Raw genomic sequence first — 21,169 nt, 5'->3', positions numbered from 1 at the left:
CCTGGTCTAACGAAGCACATTTGGCTTTCTTTACAATAGACTGAAGCTTTCTGAGAACCCCAAGTTTCACCAGTGAAACCTCTGGAAAACAGAGTACTTTATGGTGTTCAGGATCAGGCCCGGAGACTGCTCAACACATAGTTATCATTTACAGCTGCAAAAAAAGGCTTTTGGAACACATTTAAGGAAACTAGCCAAGCAAATATGAATTTTCTTTTATAGTGCTCTGCTTCATATCATGCGGCATGATGAACAGCATAAACAGTTGTTTAACTCTCTTGTTCCAATATAAACTCTACAAATAATTTTTTTCAGCCACATTTGCTCTTTTGTACTACTCTGTGTATTAGTATAAGATCTGAGTATATCTAGAGAAGAATGAAAGAGATTAAATTACATGAACAGTGTAATGAGTACAGAACAGCCATTATCTGACACAACCACTCTTCTCTAGACAATTTAGATGAGAGTTGGTAAAAGGAGCAATAGTAGGTTTTCATCCTTTGCATGGATGTAAAACCATGTTAATGATTTCCATCCTTTGCATGAATGCAAAACCAGCTAAATGACATAAATAAAGAATATTTTAAGTTGAACAAAGGAATATTTTTTTTCCTGGCTTTGTTTTGGAAGATAGCTGAGTTGCTTTCTTTCTTTCTTTATTTATTTATTTTTATTTTCATGTGGAAGGCAACAAATCACAAATATAGCATTTTTTTTCTCCTTCAAAGGAACACTGAAATGCATTATGGCACAAAACTACCATCCATTCAAAAGACAAGTGCAACCTTTTCCAACCTGAAGCAAACTTGTTAATTCATTGCTGATTTAAGCCATTTGGTTAAGGGCTTTTAAGAACTGAATACTGATATGATGTACTCTCACAACATTTGAAAAAAAAAAAAAGGTTCAGAAAAATGAAAGGAGTATGTCTTTAGTTCCATAGCAGTCATCTTTTATGTGTTGCTTAATTTAGCAAGTGATAAAATGTATATGTAAGGAAACTATTTGTTCATGAACAAGTTGACAAGTGCATCCAAAAGTTAGATAAATACATCTGTTGTATGTTGACCATGTACTGCACTAAACATAAATATAATGAAGATTTATTTTACTTAGAGGTCCAGTGAGGAACATGCTGTCTCTTTGCACGGGCGAAAAATCAGCAGCCAATGAAAGTAACTAAAATGGTCACAGACTGGGGGTTTTTCCATCGCCATTCTCCAGCTTCCCTCTAGAAATAAGCTCTCCAGGTTGTCTAGCTTTGTTCCCCTTCGCTCATCAATGCTGTTACCTCTCTGGGGACTTTTCAGATGTAATGGTCTGACCTTGGTAGACTGCTACCACATCATCTCCCTCCTTCGTCAATGATCTGCAGCATCCTAGAACATTTATGGTCAGTTTGATGGCTCTCAATATTAGATGTCCAGTACACTATTGTTGAAATTAGCTTATAGTTTGGTGGCATGGAAAAATATCCATTAGAAGTAGGCTGCAAACACATTGAATGACTCATGTCCTTTCCACATTTAGGAAACTCAAACCTACTCAAAACGAGTACATAGTTAAACATATCATGTGCGATAGGTAACCAGGGAAAAGTAAAGTAAGACTGAGTCGTAACTTAAAAAAAGAAAAGAAAAGAAAAAAAAAAGTAAAGTAATGAAGCACTGGAATTTGAAAAAGTGTATAAAGCAACACATCGGGGGCTACTGTGCATGGGTCACCAGTAGGAAGACCACACACAATTCCAAAACTCTCTTGGAAATTAATCTGTAACATGAAGCAGTGCAATGAACAAAAGCTGAACTACTGGCTGATAAAAACTATGGAAATATAACACAACAAACCAGAAGACACAATAAACATTTTTTCATATTTACAATTAAAATTCTCAATTTTTCTCCATTATTTATATCTAATTGATTCTCCTGTTTTTTTTTTTTTTTTTTTTTTTTTTTTCCCCCAGTATTATTCTTGAAATTCAATTGTCCAAGGTGACGTTAGGGGTGAAGATAGGAAAAAATTTGTAAGAGAAAATTCAAAAAGATAAATTTTGTATTTAAAATAAATTCCAGAAAATTGAAAGCAGAAGAATTCTTCCTTAAAATTCTTTGATACAAGAAAATCAAGGGCATAAGGAGGGTTTAAAAGAAAGGTTTATAGGATACAAAAGTTTTGCATGAGAAGCATTTTAAAAGGAAACAAAGGAAAGAAGAGGCTAGGGAATATTATTGAAATGTGATTACATAGTTGAAGGCCTCATTTGGGATTCTGACCACCCCTTTTTGGGAGAGCTACAACAAATGTGCAGAAGCATAGAGAATAGGCTGTGTTAAAAGTTGTTCTTGTCACTGTTCTTGTCTTGGCTTAGCTGCTAAACCAAGTAATAATTAGAATATATTTCAGATTGATTTTTTTTTCTTCTTCTTGAGGACACAAAACCTGGAATAAAGTGTTAAATTTAATACTAAGCATTCCTCTATAATTCACACATGCATATGACAAATGTCTGCATTTAGTAATTTAGTAAGGGATGCTGGTAAGAAAGGCAATGAAAACAAAGATTCTTAAATCTAGCTCATCCCATAGCTCAACAGCATGGGAGGTGAACAATTCAAAAGGAATGTCCTATTGGGCTCAAGGGGTCTGAACACGCTCCCACACACTGGCAAAAATGCCCACATCACTCCAGCGCTGACATCCTTTTGTCCCCATTTCTGTTTGCCAAGGCTCTGACTGAAACTGTGTCCTGTTGCAGATGTAAGGACTCTAATCTTCAAGCAGCAGAGTCCTCCCAGATACTAACACACTCCCATTGTTTCAGTGGTCATTAAGTATTTGATGTAAAATACAACACTAAACAAGGGAGACAAAAAAACAAAACAAAACAAAAAAAACTCCAATCCCAAACTAGCTGATTATTTAAGATGCTGAACATATGAGTTCCAAACACAAGAACAGGATTTGAGCCTGCATGCTTCACCTCACTACTAAATTATCTACGATGATGGGGACATACTATGCTCTCACCATGACAGTTTCCTCCAGCTTTTTGAAAAAACATTTTCCAAAATTATTCTTCTGGCTAAAATCAGTTTGGCAAATTTGGCTTGAATCCATGGAGTGTTGTGGGGTAAGAAACTGTAAGTGCATTTTCCCTAAGTGGTAAAAAACAGTATCCCACAATTGCTTTAAAATAATGGTGGATACAGAAATAAATTTGTCACACCCATCTTATGTAGTCTGCTGTTAATTACTAGGAAGCAAGTCAAAATGGACAAAAGAAATACTGCTTACAAAGATCAGAATTAAACTGAAGTACAGCTCGTTACTATAAACTATAGTTAAAGCCAATTACTTAAACTTGAAAAAGTTGATCTTTTTAAAGAAGAATATGAGAGCATAAGCAAGACTTTTGAAACTATTTTTGTAAAGGTCCTAAGGCTAGACTTCAAGCAGAGGTTAGGAAGAATTTTCCAGAATGACACGTTATTTCCCAGTTCTCTAGTATGGGGGTTATTCCACCTTTCTGTACCACTTAATATTGGTTGCTATCTTAAATTAGTTTGACTCACTTCATGTGGGATGATGAAACAGTTCCTTCTTTGACTGTTGTTTCATTCTTGATCTTATTGCACCAATAAATTTCAAAAGCAACTTCATGTAGTTACAGTTTACTTCTGCAGAGTCATGTATAAAAATTAGCTTGATGTATTTTGTAAAGGCTTATGAAAACTTCATTTACAAAAAAAAAAAAAAAGCAAAAGAAATACAACTTTACATTTTTGGACTCTTTGCAATGATTAGCATTAATTACATACTGAGCTCAGTCCTTCTTTATGAGCCCAGCTCAAAGAGCATGGGATGTTAAGTGCTTTTTGGGAGTACGAGAGAGAAAAGTTAAAAAGATAACATACTGCTGCAAGTTTTCTGGTCAGCATTCAGGATGTATCCTTGTTTACATCTGCATTCATAGGAGCCGGGGGTGTTTATGCAGAAGTGATCACAGCGATGTTCAACTATACTGCACATATGGGGAACTGAAAGAAAAGAGTAAGAGGTAAAGTAAGAGGTTATTAACTGCTTGTCACAACTAAATAATATATGGTTTAAAAAGCTTTACCAAAGCCATTTAAAAATTTCAAATTAAATTTCAACAGTCAACACAAAAATGAAAGCTTAAGCTTACATTTGAGTGTAGGTTTACCAAACAGTATTATACGTCTATTCCTAACAAAAATAGGAATTTATATATTAGCTGTCTAGCTGATGTTGGTGGCATGATTTTGGACATGAAATTACATGTGGAATGGAGATATAAACAAACCAAAAAAATTACAACAGAGTATCTGGAAACACTAATTACTTGGTGGTTCCCTGAAAACAATGAAACAAACCTACCACATTCAAATTTAGAAAATAAGTGTAACTTAAGTACAAACTGTTCTAGAGAACATTTAATTTCCTGAATGAAGAAAATAACCCCACAGCACAATACTAAAGAAGAATGACTGGAAAAAAACTCAATGAAGAATCTTGCTTGCTTAGTTATTAATTTTGAGGAATGTATGGGCAATGTATGACTATAACGAGGTGAAGCATCTCCAAGACTCGGTAAGGAGGAGCTGAGCTGAGCTACATGCTAGAGTATAACTCTTCCTGACTCTATTTTTTTATCTGTTTATATTTTATGTCTCTAATAGCAACTAGTAAAATGCAACAGACTGAGACAGGAAGAAGAAGAAAAAACAAGAATAGTGAGCCCATTCTGTCAAATTCATTACTTAACTATTTTTCCCCATATCAGCACTTCTTGGGGAATTACTAAATCTCACTGATGTTTTCCTTCTGCTAGAGCACTGCTCATATGTCATTCCTATAATGAGCAGGTGAATTACTTCTCAGAGAACAATGTGAGGAAAATAATATATTCTGCTCAATAACAGTTGGGGATTGATGTGCTCCTTGTTGTGCTAGGTTGACAAACATCAAAATTTATGGAATAGATATTCAATGGTAATCTAGTAGCTACAACAGAAGCCTAAAAAATAACATGTGGTACGTGTGGAACTTATGAAAAAAAAAAAAAGTGTTTTTTTTGAGATACATGCTATGTATCCAGTCTTGGGAATGGTTGTCAGAGTTATGCATTTATTACTAATATACAAACCACCACAATTGCCAAATCTCCCAATCAGCTTTTTTTGAACTCTTCATATCCTGCCATAACAAAATTCCTCAAGTATTTTATCTGTGTAAATACAAAGCTGCTGGACCTCTCTCAGCTGCAAGTGAAGGGTATGTAGGAAGCATATATTCTATTATGTTAAAATGCTAAATGCTCTAGAAAATCAGACCATTGAATGCACTGAGTCAAAGATTTAAAGTTAGTGGATGATCTTGATAGTTTTAGCCCTGTTTCTGTGCCTCCATTCCTCCAGTGTGAAATTGGGATGACACCATTATCCACTTTTCAGGAGAATAATAAAGACTATTTGCTCCTGATGACTCCAGCCTGACTTCTGTGTCTTTCTCACTCTTCTTTTATTCATTCTACATCTCCATTCCTGGATTCTGTCCCCTCTTCTATTTCCATTCTGAGTTTCCAACTCTTGTCTCATTCCTCATACCTCTGATTTCCCAGGATACTGCTTCCTTCTCCTTTACCTTGCTGCATGGAAATAAAAAGGGGCCCCCGGGATCCCCTGGTCTCAACTGCTATATCTGACACCACTGAATCTTTAGGAGCCAGAGGCAGCAACTGCAGTCTGACTTAGCAGGGGATGAAGCCCAGTCAGCTTAAATGGATTCTTCTGAGAATTTAGTTGCTAAGGTCTGGGACATCTCTGCTATCCACGGGAAACAGTGGTTAATTCAGTTTACTTTTTATTTTGTCCACTGAGCTTCATCACTTGGCCAAGTTCTTCTCTTATCTTCATGGGAAACATGAAGGCACATTCCCACAGATGCTACGGCAACCCAGACCCAAAGAGTAATCAGGAGTCAAGTTCTCTTCCCAAGGCATGAAGCCTAGGAGACTGCGTGCCGGGAGACTTGACCAGAGAGGGGTGGCTTGATTGCTCTAGGAAAGAAGCAAGGTGTCCAGATGTTTGACTCAGCTACAATGATAATCCCTCTAGGTCCACAGCAGGGAGAACTTTTAAAAGCTAACCCCATTTCCTGGGACGAACCTAGGTGTTCCAGGCTATGAGATGCTTAGATTCTCTCTTCAAATTTAGACAGCTGAATGCTGCTTCACAGCCCACACTCAACAAGACATTAAGGATCCTATCTGATGTTTAGTTCCTTAGTTTCTTTTTTTTTTTTTTGGATCTCACCTTCAGCTCCTGAAACAGCAAATGGTGTGGAGGCATTCACTGAGTAAAGGAGGCAGCAGCAATCCTTGTCACCTCCATACTCCTCCATCTGCAGGGGGATGGTTTTATTGAGGATCACGTGTATTTGGATTAAAGATGAACTATAAAACTTTAATACATTTACTGGGTACTGCCTAGTCAGAAAAAGATTAAGTAGTACTTGTACTGGATTCATTTCTAAAGTGCTATTAAAAATCCCATAAAATGGAGTTTTGTAGCATTTGCTGTTCATTCCATTTAAACTCTCAATCCGTGTTTAGTTTACTCTCTCTTGGTTTTTAAATGTATTTTACTATGCCAGCTAATACCACGGCAAGGAAGAAACAGGAAAAAATCTATTATCTGATGAATGTCTGTGATGATGTTCTGTGCTGATACAGTTCATCTGGAGCTCTATTGCTCTTTGAAACAGTTTTGGAAAAGACCAAGTAAGGAAAATTCTCCAGCCTATCCTGACAATAAGCCTCAGTTCTTTCCTGGCAAAGGCAAAATAAGAGATGAGTGAGCATTCAGTCTCACCATGCATTCTTTCCCTGGACTCTGCTGAAAATGCCTCCATTTCATGCCATTATATTAAGTACAAAGATTAGAATAAAATTAATTATATATGCCAAAATATTTGTAAAAGGTAATTTTGTATCAGGGAATTACAGATGGAAGTGATTTCTCTATTGTAAATTAACACCTATTAAAATATTATTTACTTTATGGTATGAATGAATAATATCATGGTAAAGGTTTTTCCTAAATTTCTGTATTTAAAATGGATGGAATAAAAATCTTATCATATCTCTGTCTCTCACTTCCAGTGACAAGGCATGCTCAGAGATAACTTTGTATATAATTAATACATAAGCTTTGGAAGAGGAATAACATGAACTCCACAGATTTTTTTGTAATAACCAAAAACCAATGTTTATCAGCTTGAAGCTTCAATACTAAGTGAAACCACAGTTAAAATCAATAGATGAAACAACTTATCTAATGCTCAAATAGCAGAGGATTGTAAACTAACTGCTGTTATGCAACGAATAGGAAAATCATGGTATGTGTGTTTGCCTCGCTGCTTATGACCGTTAGGAATTACATCACATTTTGTGGCAAGTAGCAGTAGAATTAGCTTTTCCCCATATGTATGATTGTTGTTCTGAATGTTGTCTAGCTACCCTCCCTTTCTTTTCAGCATATATATTCTAAGAGAATAGCTTCCACAGGACAAAAAAATGAAAATGCATGACTTTTATTTTTTCCTTTTTTTTTTTTTTTCATCTATGCATTCAAACCTACGTACAAAAGCCTTACCACAAATTTTAGTCTGGAAGGCGGAGGTCAGTGTTTCAATCTGACTGAAATTAGCAACCAGAAATACGTGCTCTTCATGCGGTTCACTCCCAATGGACTTCAGCGTGTTCATGTCCACTCTTCCCACTCCAATAGCAAAAATCAGGATTCCTGAGTTGCGAGCTTTCGCAGCAATCTCTGCCACTGGATCTTGCGGTCGCCCATCTGTCACTATCATGATAATGCGAGGCACGTTCTGGCTCAGAGGTCGAGCCCCTTCTGACTCTGAAAACGCGATGTTGACGGCGTACTGAATAGCCAGCCCAGTCATGGTGCCAGTCGCCAGGTGCATCATTCTCTTCACTGCTCTCTCGATCTCCTGCTTCCTCCTGAAGGTCTTCAGAGAGAACTCGTGTTTGACAGTGCTGCCGTACTGAATCAGGCCCACTCGGGTGGCATCAGGACTGATGTCCAGGAACTGCAAGATGGTTAAAATGAACTCCTTCACTTTTTCGAAGTCGTAAGGACGTACGCTACGAGAACTGTCAATGATGAAGACGAGATCCAGACGTTTTCTGTTACAAGTATTTTCTAGAGGACAAAATGAAAACAACAATTCTTTACAAGAATTCTGAAATGCAGATCAGATTGACACTTCAGGTCAAGCTAAACATGCTGTCTAAACAAATACCCTGACAAATGTTGGCAAAATACGGAAAAAATAGGAGATGCCATAACTAAAGCTACTTGGGCAATCTGAATTTGGTCTCTGGTGAATAGCAGTAGCTGCCTGTTACTTGATGAGTATATTATTTTCATGAGATCAGTGCTCAGAACGGGCGCTGTTGAGACTTTGACCTCATACTCCATGCAGGATGGAAACCCTCTCTGAATTACATAGTTATTATTCTAGTGGGCTGCACTTTGATGCTTGCTGTTGTAGTGCCTGAGAACTGAGAAATCCTAACGGGATAGCACTCCGATGACACAAGGTGGTATTAGTCCTTTGTTAAAAACAAAGAAACAGACACAGAGAAATCCAGGTCAAAAGCATCTGTTAATTGGAGTGGCTGATCCAAGACGTGAAGGAGCTGATTTTTCAGGGAACTTGGCACTAAGGAGCAATTTGCATGTACAAAGTACAGCTCTCAATGACGTCAACTGCAGCTGTGAGTGCTCAGCACTTCTGCAAATCAAACCCCATGATTTCAAACACATAATTAATGGCCATCTGGGAAAAGTCGAGTCTATTGGACTAGCTCAGCATCACACTGAAATTCTGTGGCTGCACCAAAGACAAAATCCAGTTTTCTACAATGGCGTTTGACTTGGAAAAAAGACCGCTCGTACACTTCCTGAAATTTTCTGTTTCAGTCATCAACACAGCCTTTTTTTCCAAGAGCCACTGAAGCTGAAATACCACAAGGTATGTCTATGATAACTGCACAGAGAGGCAGATGAAGCTATTGTGCGTAACAGCAGAAACGAAGGCTGCCCCTTCTGGGCATGCTACAAGCTTTCCAAGGCCCTGGGTACACCCCCTGGCTTCTGCTCAGCATCCATTGCTGACATATGCGAGTTGCAGGATGAGAATGGATAAGGACTGGCTGTTCACTGGCTTTTCCTATACAGAAAGCCAGCACATGGCAGGCTTATGGCAAGCAGAGGGACGTGAGCTATGAGCCTTGCCACAGGAGGCTGTGTATGGTAGAAATTTAAAAGGACTTTAAAAGACTTCCTGGGATGATGGTGATATGAAATGAATTGAGGTTTAATAGAAAGATTACAGGAAGTGAGAAAACTCACCAAACTGCAGTAGCATCCTCACCTTACTAAGCTGAGGTGCTCTTAACCAGGAGCATCCCTCCCTGCCAAACCCAATTCAATTCCCAGAACACTCTTACCCATCTTGTGCGCTGAGTGAGGCAGATGCCCTGTGGAAAAAGTAGTTATTTGATTGTATAATTAAAGGCCGTGTCATACAGCACAAGTACAAGTGGGCCAATCAAAGACTCAATTGGAACAACATCTGCCTCTCCACAAGCCTTTACACGAGCTCAATTGTGACTGCTGATGAATGTTAACCATGTATCGCTGCCAACGAAAGGGGTGAGAAAGATGCCTATTCTCACTTGTTAGCTCAGAAGCCTCTTTCATAGATTACCAAGAACATTTGTGGGCACAGAATGAAAATGCTCTTTGATGACATAAAAATGACTGCTTGGATTTATTTCTCTGCAGTCTACAGTGTGGCTTTATTCATAAGTGCAGGAATATGCTCGAGTTGCTTAGTCTTTCAAAATCAGAGCATGTTGAATGCAAGCCAAACTGAGCAGAAAAATAAAAATCCCAGTTCTGATGGAATACATATATCTTGACACATTAACTGTTTTCCGACCTAGTAGATCAATGCCATATCTAATTATTATTTTTACTAATATGAGATATCCCAGTACAGTTATAATACAAAAGTAACACTAAGATGAGACTTGATGGAGCAGGGCAAGGGGAGAGAAAGATTCAGAAAGAAGGCCAAGAATGTGTGTGTGCCTATGAGGGGAATGAAAGAGGAGGGCAAAATGACTGCTATTTCAAAACACAAGCCTTGCCGTTGAATTTTTTTGAATTTTAGGGTGGATTTTTAATTTGAATGTATAGATTCGGATCCCAGTCTGAAGAGACTCAGTTCCTGATTTTGAAGTCAGGAATGAATCTTGGTGGGAAGAAACCTGGAGAGCACTAGTAGATAGTACTACCAGAAATACCCCTCATTGTGCTACATTAGATATGCAGAAGAATGTAATATAGTATATTTCAAAACCACTTTCAATAGAAAAATTCTATCTATAGAAATGCCAAACATTTCAAAATAAACAAATAAAAAAAATTAAAGTCTTTGCCTTCTGGGGATTTTTAACAAACTTGTAATTATTAATGTTGATTCAGCTGGGTTCCATGAAATATAAAGAATAACCCTTTTACTAAGCAAAACTCCAGCTGGGTGGTATTTTGAGGTGGCAATTTTTCTGGGTGGTATTTTTGAGTGGCAATCAGTAATGGCTAACAGATCTGAACACTCATCCCCTCAGATAAACTATCAGTGATGCCCTTTAAGCAGTTCCATGGTTTTGCACTTGCCCTGCAAACTATAACTTCTTCCTCCTACCAGCTCTTAAGTTTAAACAGAGAACTTTCTCAGAAGTTTGGCAAACGTCTTCAAACCACAAAGTAACTCCCTTCTACAATGCTTACGAGCAGTGACACATTCATTGAGAACAGCTACTCATCCAGAAACCTATATCTAAGTCAGCACAGTTTTTGTATTGCCAACACAGAAGTTAAAAAAAAAAAAAAAGCCTCAAAATGTGAGATATATTATCCAAAGGCAAGGCAAGGCCAGGAAAGGAAAGGTCAGGTCAAGAGTAAACATGTTCTCCTCCTCTGCTCAATACCCAGTTTCTCTAAAAATGACAGTTACTGTGATGCCACCTCCGCCAAATGAACAATGCAAGGACATTTTGGTTCTCCCTGGAAGAATCCAGCTGGGTTCCAACTAGAGATAGATTCATAAAGTACAGCTCAAAAGAGTACTTCATATTTCTAAAGCTGAAAATTTTATTGAGTTACTTTCAGTAATCGAAACTAAGCTCAGAGGTCAGCTGCCCCACATTCAAAGCATTAAATTCACCTTCCCACTAAAACAGAGTGGCTCCATGCAAACTGCCTACTGGGAATAACCCCTGCCCCCCATATCCTCTGCATCAGGCACAGAAGTTGCTTGGGGAGTGCAAATCAACATGGGCCAGAGACAGCTCTAAAAATTTAACAATAATAATGGTGGAGTCCCAATGCCCAAAAATGTCCCTTGGCATTATTTAATTTATCGGTATCCTCAAACATTTCCATTTTGGGATATTCAAGCTGAACACACTCAAAGGATCCAAGTTTTAGATGATAATTTTTTTCAACAGTTTTTGCAAGCTGTCTCCCTTGAAAAGATTGTTTAAAATGAAGTTATTTATGTTCTGTTGTTGTCCTACATCTTTACAATTCCTTAATTACTCCATTTGGTAAATACTACACCAGTGTTAAGATATTTAGACACTGAAAAAGTAATTTATAACAAGTAAATACTAGTTCCATGAAGACTTTTGCTATAGACTAAGACAATTTAAGCAAAAGGAAAGATGAGATCACCTAAGAAAAAATGAGATCATAGACAAATTATTGCCTGAGCAGGCAATGCATTAGTGACAATTTTAAGATTCAATAGTTTGTTTCTTAGCTCACTCTACCATGATGTAGATACAAAAATTACATGTTGCGTGAGATTGCCAGCAACAACAAGGTTTATTTTTAGATTTTTATCTTTATCTGAATAACAGAACCGAAGTCTTCACTCAATTAAATAACAGAAGACTATTCTCCCAGCTAGCACATTATAAAACTTCTTCCTAAATTTCATTTCTTTCTTTGTCATTTTATTATTTCATTGTCCCTCAACCTTACTTGCCTTTCTTTCTTTACAAAACTTCTTCTTACAAAACTTTCTTTCTTTACAACTTCTTTCTTTACAAACCTTGGTACAACTCTTACCAAATTTGTTGCAAAATGCATGAACCTGATGGTATCAATTATTTCTTCTTAAAGTTCCACAATTGTGGTTTTCCCTGGCTGAGTATCCAGCCAGAAAGATCGGGTTTGACAGGTACAGATATTTCCAAAAGATTTCTCAGTTCAATCAGAAGGTTTGACCTTCTCATTGTACAATTGAGCAAGCACACAATACTCAAATTTGCAATTCTTTCATACATACACCGGGTGTAAGACACTCTGATGGGAAGAAAGGCATACGTACCTATTGTCTACATACACCTTCTAGGAAAGTGCAGTAGCTTCATTAGCAAAACTCAAGCATGAAGCACACAGCAGTAAATTTAACATTGTTCCTGTTTGGAAAACATATTTTGTGGCTGTTGCCAGGAATAAATGAAAAATAGCAATAATTCCAAGCACTTCTTGGCTCTAGTGAGATACTTTCTGCAAGCTTACTTCCACCTCTTTTCTCATTCTCATCGAAAGACATGAAAAAGGGTGGTTTGGTGGATTTCAGATATAACCATCCCTAGCTCCTGAAGTAGGTGCCGGGAACTGCTCGGTACCCCTTACCTGGCACATGTATGTGCTGCACTTGGTCCTGCAGGTGACTCCACCTCTTCCCAGCTGTGGGACAGACCACGGGTCCAAGACCTGCCCCCATACTCCCTGGCCCCATCCTTGCTCTGAGATGTTTCCCAAACTCACTGGCCTCTGGCTCCAACCCAAAGATTCATTGTGAGTTTGGCAGCTCACCCACTCCTCCTTACAAATTTCTTCATCTGGGAGCGCTCTCTAAATGGAACACAGCCTCCAGAAATCTCTTTGTTGCCTCTGACAAAATCTTTCTGGAACTTCCAAAATTTCTGGGAGAACTGTACAGCAGTAGGCTCTTATCCACACTTTTCCATTTCCTTCCACATGCAAGTTCTCTACTACCAGTCACAGCAGGAGTTGCATTACCTTGCTCTCCTTTCACCTCACTATTTATATTACTTCCCTGTCATCTTTTCCAAAGTAACAAGGTCATTATTAGCATAAAGACTCTCTAACTCAAGTCCCAGACTGACTCCTAATACAACTCCATTTCTTTACTGAGACTGGTGCTGCCTCTGGTATGAAACTAAAGTATGTTGTAGGGATGTTCTCAAGCTTCTCAGTTCTTCTTACAGATTTTATCGTTTCTGAGATGGAAAATGTTGGTTCCCTGCTTTCATAGCCAGAAGGACCAGGGACAGAGAACTGGGGTTGCTTTCCTTTGCAGCAGGGGAACACCAGGACAGAGAGATGAAACACCCTGGTATCCCTATGTCAGTCCCAACAGCATCAACTTCTACCTACTGCATCCTACCAGCATCAAATGTTGTATGCTCTCAGCTGAGTGTAGCTCGTACACATAAAAAATGAGGAATTCATTTTCTGAGACATGATGGAGAAGCCTTGTGGTACACAGAGGTAATGCCACTTTGAATCCAGACAACCTGGAGGCATTTACTCTGCCTGCGACTGTTGTTTCCTGCACAAATCTGTGAAACAACAAATCCATCCTAACCAACACAAAAAAGGCGGCTTTATAGGAGATCTTCATATCTTTCTCCTCGAAGATCTGAAACTTCTATCTTGCCCCAGCTACCTTGGATGCCACTCAAGGGACACAGAAATTACTACAGAAGGAACAGACAGAACAAGTAAATAGCTGTTAGTAGCAGTGTCAAAAATTCAGTGGAAAGAGTTGACTAATAAGTTTGTGCTGTCCTCCTTTCAGGACATTAGCATAATATTTTTAAAACTCCTACCCATACTTTTTTTAAGCCACTTGTGTCTTTGTTTATGGGGAAAGCTGTTAGCAACCTCGACATTACTCATTGATCAGCTGACTTGACACCACATATTTCTATCCATTGGTAACAGTTTAAGTACTAGGCTCTTCCAGAATAGCTTCAGAAACAGCACCACGGGATACGGCCATATAGCAGTATCATTGGCACTACACCCAAAAATGCATAGGACATCATACCCACCGACAAATCATTAGTCCTACCACTTCAGCAGTACTTAAATAAGGTCTTCTCCAGCTTCCAAAGCATTTTAAAGAGCAAATCCCCCTCTTCAGCCACAATACTGTCTGATTACCCACACACGCCTGTAAAATGAGCTATCCCTTAGGTTATGCAAATGTTGTTTCCAGGCTTTTCAAGTTAATTTTGCACATATGTGGGTTTTGTTGTGGGTTTTTTTTTGTTTGTTGGTTTTTTTTTGTTTGTTTTAATTATTAAGCTGAAGTACCCACACTGAAGCCAACAACACCACACTTTTGAACATTCAGTGTTCTTTTTTTGGCCTGATCTTCCTTCCAGATAAAATATGCAAAAGAGGCTTTGAACTCTTTGAGAATATATGTAATAAAATGGAGTCTGTTATTTTACTCTGCAAATTATTGTCAGGACAAACTCTTTTTTCAAGCAGAAGTGGCATTTCACAGTAATTTGTGGGGGTTGTAACAAAATTTCAGAAATACAAAGAGCATTTGCAGCTTGGTACATGACTCAGTTTTTTTCTGTAGCAACAGATATTCTTTCCTCCATATGGAAAATTTACAAATCACTTTAAAAAAAAAAAAAGAAAAGAAAAAAGGGAAAAGGGAAAAGGGAAAAGAAAAAAAATGGAAAAAAGATAAGAGCATAAGAAAATGAAACAAAGAAGACAGGAAAAAGGAAGGAGATAGTGAGAAATGTAAAGGCTTTGAGGAAATAACTATACAGAGGAAATCTTATACATTATACTTATGCAATACAGAATTATTGCAGAAAAAATTGAAAATTCCTTGTGCTACTAGAAATCCAATATCACATACAAAATTAATTACTGAATTGCTCTTTAAATGGCTGAAATTTGAATGCTATTTTATAAATGACTTAAAAAATTAACTGTGAAATCCAAATACAACAGTTGGCAAGCACAACATCGTTATGTGACTAAGAATTGCTAACGCAAATCAGAAGCCAGGCTTTCTGATCTCCCTAACAGCTGGCTGCACATGAGCAGGCTCAGGACACAAATCCCTGAAGCCTGTCACAGCCCCAGCTAGCCCACAAGGCTCATTAGTTGGGCAGTTTTAGGGATAAAAACTTCTGCAGGAACAACTACCCAGGCAGGGGTACGGTCACCACTCACTTGTTGCTTTCCCAGACTCCAAGACTCCTATTTGGGTTTTGGGAGGCTAAGCCACAAGGCAGATCACAAAGCCTGAGAGCCACAGAGAGAGGAGAGGGCCTTTCACTGCCAACAAATCTCAGGAGCCTAAAGAGTGGAGGGGTCTGGGCAAATTAAACTTCTGCTGCTGCTTCAGACCAGGGTCTGGGCATGTGAAATTCCTGCTGCTGTTTCAGACCAGGTAGATAACAGATACCAGCTGTTGCTGGGAAGAGGCTGACAGCTGAGATATTAAGATGAAAGTTGAAGCTTGAAGCCTTGGCATAAAGGGCACAGGAGACCTCCCAGCTATCACTACTGGAAAGTAAAGCATGGGATTGCTAATATTCCACTACAGCACACTGATTGTACCTACACTACCCAGAAGGAAGAAACAAGTGATTTTGCAGACTATAAAATGCTTTGCTCTCATTTTCCAAGTAACATAACCTATATTTAAACGTCAATTTTATGATTTGATTAGCAAGAGTCTAAACTGTATGTACTTGAATACCTTATATCCTTATAAAAGTTTAGTTACCTTTTAATTAGAGAAGGATTTTAGTTAAAATGCAACTGAATATGTGATAATTCAGAAGATGTAATTCACAACCTCTTCCTGTCTTTATCTATAACCAGGAATAGTTTTGATTTCCCCAGATATATCAGCGTAGCTTGTCAGGAACATGCTGCAGTTATCATGGCACAATCCTACCTTCAATTGCAATGCAGACTTCAGTTGCAATGACCCTGCTTAACGTCTTTGAGGACAAAAAAACTTGGCAGGGTTGCATTTATGTGAAGAAATTACATGAACACACATGTTGAGGCTGTGAATGAGATTCCTACAGCTGCTATCACGTGGTTCAGCAGTCCACATTAGCAGGATTTAGAGACTTCTGGCCAGCACTGAGGGTATAAATGTCCAATAAACTCAATCAAAACTACACAGAAATCTTTTCTGTACTCCACAGAAGCCTTACAGACTGTACACACTTTCATCATGTATTTTCCCTTCTCACTTGTGGCTAAAATTTAACCCAGAAAAGTTAACTGGATAATGCTTTCAAACCCTGAAGTTACATACAAACAAGCTTATGAACCAAGTTGAATATAAGAATGTTTGGAATAATTTTAAGAGACTAGCAGTGATTCATAAATTTAGTGAGCCATGTGTACTTCAAATTACTTCCCCTCATATTATTAGTGGAACCCTATACATACAACCAAGAGATAAATCATTATATATTTTGCTGCAAAATATAATTCAACACAGACAAGGACACTTGAGTTTAGCCGCAGTTTCTACTGAACAGGGGCCAAGAACATTTCCCTCTTGGCCTCCTTTCCCCTCCCTGTGTTTCAATTTTGTGCAGTATAGTAAATCTCTTGTAGTTTCTTTCTTCTGGTATCATGCAGCATTTAAAGAAATGGCCCCTAGATTAGCTTTTTCATTCACTTGTTATATTCAAAAACAGGTAGATGCACGTTTTATATTCCTAAGGAACAGATGGAATGTCATTGCTTACAATATTAATCCACAGCTTATTCAATTATTCCCATGCATCTACTTCAGAGATCTCCAAAGAAATATGCCCATGATGTGACATGAAATATATGCCCTGATTACAAGAACAAAGTTCACCAAAAAAAGCCAACCCCCAAAAAACTTGTGGGTTTTGCATGGTTCTGACATTTTGCTTTGCTTTGTTTTACAATAAATGCCTAAGATGCAGTATAACCACTGCTCCCCCTCCTCACCTCCCCCGACACACATCAAGCACAAAAAAGCTGCATCTTGCAAGGACTGGGTATGTGCCACTTCTGAACCTGGAACCTGCTGAAAAGTGCTGTGGACTTCAGACCACATCCTTGAAATCCCAGTACTGGGATCACCTCTCTGAGCAACTGATTGAGAGCTTGGCCAGTCAGTCCGTTTAAGTGCAGAAGTCCATCTCAGTTATACCTGAAGGAAATTAGCTAATGTAATAGACTTCATTTTATATTTAAAAACATGTAGCCAGCTATATTCCCATTACTGCTTTTCTTTAGTATCTGCTTTTCTTTAGTATCCAAAAAGCAACACTAAGTTGGCAAACTGTGCTTTCACTGATCTGTGTGTAATCTAACAAAACAGCTGCACTCAGCAGGAACAATGATTTCATCAGACAGCTAAGTAAAAACTCTTCAGAGCTCTCGTAAAACCCTTAGAAGATTCTGAATCAAAAAGATTAATTTCCTTTGAGGTATCAGGATAAGCCAAAGGATCCAATACTCAGGATCAAATTATTGATAAGAGGAAAGAGAAGGTAGGTTTTAATTTGTATGTCATTTAAAGGGAGAGGGGACTGCTCTCTGCTTCAGAAAAGACAGATTTCCATGGGCCATCCCATCTCTTTCTGTTATTTCACATGGTCTTTCAGGACACCACTCCACTCCAAACATAGATACACCTACATTAACACATTGCTTTCCAACAATGTAATATATGTTCTGTGAATATGAGAAATACACAAATATTTTCTCTCTCTAAACAAACTACTCATGTTCTACAACTAATACGCTGCAAGGATGATTTAGGAAAATGTTCATGAAGTCAATCAAATCAGCATAGTTGACAGGTTTTAAATACTCAGGAGTTTGTTTCAGGGTTTAAGGAAAGAGAAGCGTGAAAAGTCAAACCTACTCAAAGCAGTTTGACTTTCAAAGGCCACCCTGAGTTCCAAAAGCTTTGTGTTCAATTGCACACACGACATCAGATTTTAATGGAAATGTTTAGAATTATTACTATGGCTAATAAATCATAAGCTCAGTAAAGTTCTACAAAATGAAACCAATACACATTGAGGTTTAGCAGAAAGACTGGGGATAAGAACACAGAAAAGACATAGCTCATTCGTTCTGAAAGCTTTCTTAGAATTTCCTTCCTATAGTTTATTAGCCCTAAAAAGACAATTAACAGCTCTATGAAGAATGAGTGTATGTCTGCCAAAAAAAATATATCTTCCTGAAGCTGGATCCCAAAATACTTGTATCTCTATTTGGATAATACCACAGAATTTTTCATCTGTTCCATTTTGCTTATTTATATCGCCAGTTTCCTGCAGCAAGGACTTTTTCTCCTGTACATAGCCACTACTAGTATTTTACCAGTAAATACCTGTCACAGCAGTGCACTTTTGTTTTAAAAATTGGTAAAATAGAGAAAAAAATGAATAAAATTATTTTGATGTTATAATACTCACAACACACAATCCTTCATTCTAGTCCTAGAAACAGAGACCTCCACCCAACAAAAACAAAAACTACTTGAACTTGAATTGCTTTTCCACATATCCATTGGTTCTTTGCAGCTATATTGCTCATTTTTGCCTGCCAACCAAGTCTTTCCACAACAGCAGCAACTGTCATTGCCACTATTTGTAATATATATATATTATATAGAATGGAACAGCTTCTAATCCCTGTTAAATTGCTCTAAATCTGGGTGATTTTATTACGTCAATAAAATTGATGCCACTGAGATCATGATTTGGCCCAGCTCTTTCTAGTGTCATTTAAAGAACAGTGCAGGTTTTGAGCAGAATGGCGTGCATTTTACACATTCTGTTCTTTGCAGAGAGGCACATTTTAACTATGCCACTGCTCATATGCAACTGCAGAATTTGAAGCAGGTGACCTAATTTATTGTAACAGAATGCAAGGTCCAGAAGGCTGACTCCAAACTGCCACGTAGTTTTATGGGCTGGACCAGAGAATGTCCCAAGTTTCTTGCATCATTTAATGTCTTGAAAAGGTTCTTCAGCCAGAGCTGCCAATACTGTTTGTATCCTGCACATGCCAAACTGAATAGGAATACAGAAATTTCCAAATGCAGCGGCCACAAAATTGCTCGGCTTTTTTGAAATAAGAAAGAAATAATTTAAACTGTACATTTTGACTTGGTATTTGGTGCTAATACTCTTAATGTATTCTCTACCATTTAAAATATGAAAAAGGGACTATAAGAGATTTTTTTTTTTAAATCACAGAAAAAAGGCAAGCTGAGAAACATAACACCTGTTAGTTTCTCCACATTACACCTTACTATTGCATTCATTTTGTAGGGAGACGGTTCATTTCTTGAAATAATAAGATAGGATATTTGCTGGAGACCCTGAAAGTTTCAGTAGGGACTTTTATTTAATCTCATTTTAGAGTTTAAGATCTTAGAAAGATTAAGAGTCTTGTTGAATAAGGAGTGAATGGGAGTGTTTCTCTTTGCTGTTTTACATCCATGCCTTCTGATGGACTAGGTCTCCAGAGCTGTGGTTTTCAGCCTCCAGTTGCTGAACCCCAAGCATCTCAAGACCACATCTATTACTTCTGAGAAAGACAGTAAGAAAGGGAACTGGCAACGATCAATGAGAGAGATGAACCTATGTTTTAAAATACGACAGACACAAGCTAACTGCCAAATTCTGTCCTCAGATTTTTGGCAAAACAGGAAAAATGAGCTACTCATTATAAATAAAATCAACTTGAGAGAATGAAGGGATTAACATCAGGTAATGTAACGAGAAGACCCATTTCAATAGCTAATGATTTTAGTTCAGTCACGCTTACCCAAAGCACATATAAAAAGCTAAAGGTTGCTTGCATAGTAAAAAACAGCTTTGACAAAACCTCCATGCACCAAAACATATTTTCTCTAAACACTGAAATTAAGACTTTTTTTTCCAGTACAAGAGTCCTGTAGCAAATATTTATTTCGTGGCACTTATATAAAATAGATCTAATATCCCAAAAGTAAACACCTTACTTCAGTAGCTGCTAGGTCAACAAACTCTCATATTCCTGCCTGAAAACCGTTACAAACTAACTCAGCCAAGGTTTGGCCAAGTGCTTATGCCTTTTATCTTTATTATCTTTATATTTGAGATGGCTTTTAGTGGTGGTTGTTATTTTTCTTTGGTTTGTTCTTTTTGTAACTTACCTAGCAGAGATTGTGAGTTAACATCCCTTCTTCGGGTGAAATGTCCTCCGGGGAGATCTTTTGCCATGACAGAGCCAGTGGAAAGCAGAGTGTGCCCGAACAGCAAGAAGAAGCATGCAACCATTTTCATCATTTTCAAGAAGTAAAGGGACATTCCAGGATGCAAAACTGCAGTAAAGGAGAGAAGGAGATGAGCTCTGTGATTACACAAAAAGATACACTACAACCATGTCAACCATACAGTTGTGTTGCTTCCCTCCCATCACACACCAACAGTCAGATATAATGGTATACCTACACCTTCAGGAAAGAAGATCTATATAATAAAGTAGCAGTTAGCAGACCCTGCATAGTCTTCATGTATATTATTAGTTGAAGTTTGTAGCTAAAATTGTAAATGTGTCAACTCTTAGACACATCCATAAAAATCAATTATTTTTAAAACAAGAAAGGAACTTTCTTTCAGTGTGCTCGTTAGCACAAATGGATATGAGGACACAAATAAATTTTCATTATTCTACTCAGCAGTCCATGTAGTGTGCATTTTTTCAGATGTTTGATGGTTCTTGTGGTCTGACAGATACTTGCTTCAGAAAATTTTGGAGAATAAGACAAGAGAAATTAATATACTCCAGAAACAGTTAACTGGGAACATGATCTGGAAACAGCTCATGCTTCTCTTTCAAAAGACAGTTCTTGATTGTTAGCATGAAAGTAAAAGTGCAGAATGAACCTTGCTTACTCA

General features: G+C 37.9%; 1 protein-coding gene across 6 annotated transcripts in view; it reads right to left on the bottom strand.

The window, feature by feature from the left end:
* Window positions 1-21,169, bottom strand: part of MATN2 (matrilin 2) — a 69,448-nt gene that overhangs the window by 39,834 nt on the left and 8,445 nt on the right. For all 6 annotated transcript variants that reach the window (XM_035546346.2, XM_035546347.2, XM_050709017.1 and 3 more), the window contains exons 2-4: window positions 20,425-20,592; window positions 7,683-8,252; window positions 3,921-4,043 (exon numbers count right to left, since the gene is read on the bottom strand). In XM_035546346.2, the coding sequence (XP_035402239.1) occupies window positions 3,921-4,043; window positions 7,683-8,252; window positions 20,425-20,592 (861 nt within the window). The remainder of the gene's footprint in view (window positions 1-3,920; window positions 4,044-7,682; window positions 8,253-20,424; window positions 20,593-21,169) is intronic.

The sequence above is a fragment of the Cygnus atratus genome, chromosome 2 (genome assembly GCF_013377495.2).
Source record: "Cygnus atratus isolate AKBS03 ecotype Queensland, Australia chromosome 2, CAtr_DNAZoo_HiC_assembly, whole genome shotgun sequence".
NCBI lineage: Eukaryota > Metazoa > Chordata > Aves > Anseriformes > Anatidae > Cygnus > Cygnus atratus.
This window is presented reverse-complemented; position numbering and strand designations above follow the sequence as displayed.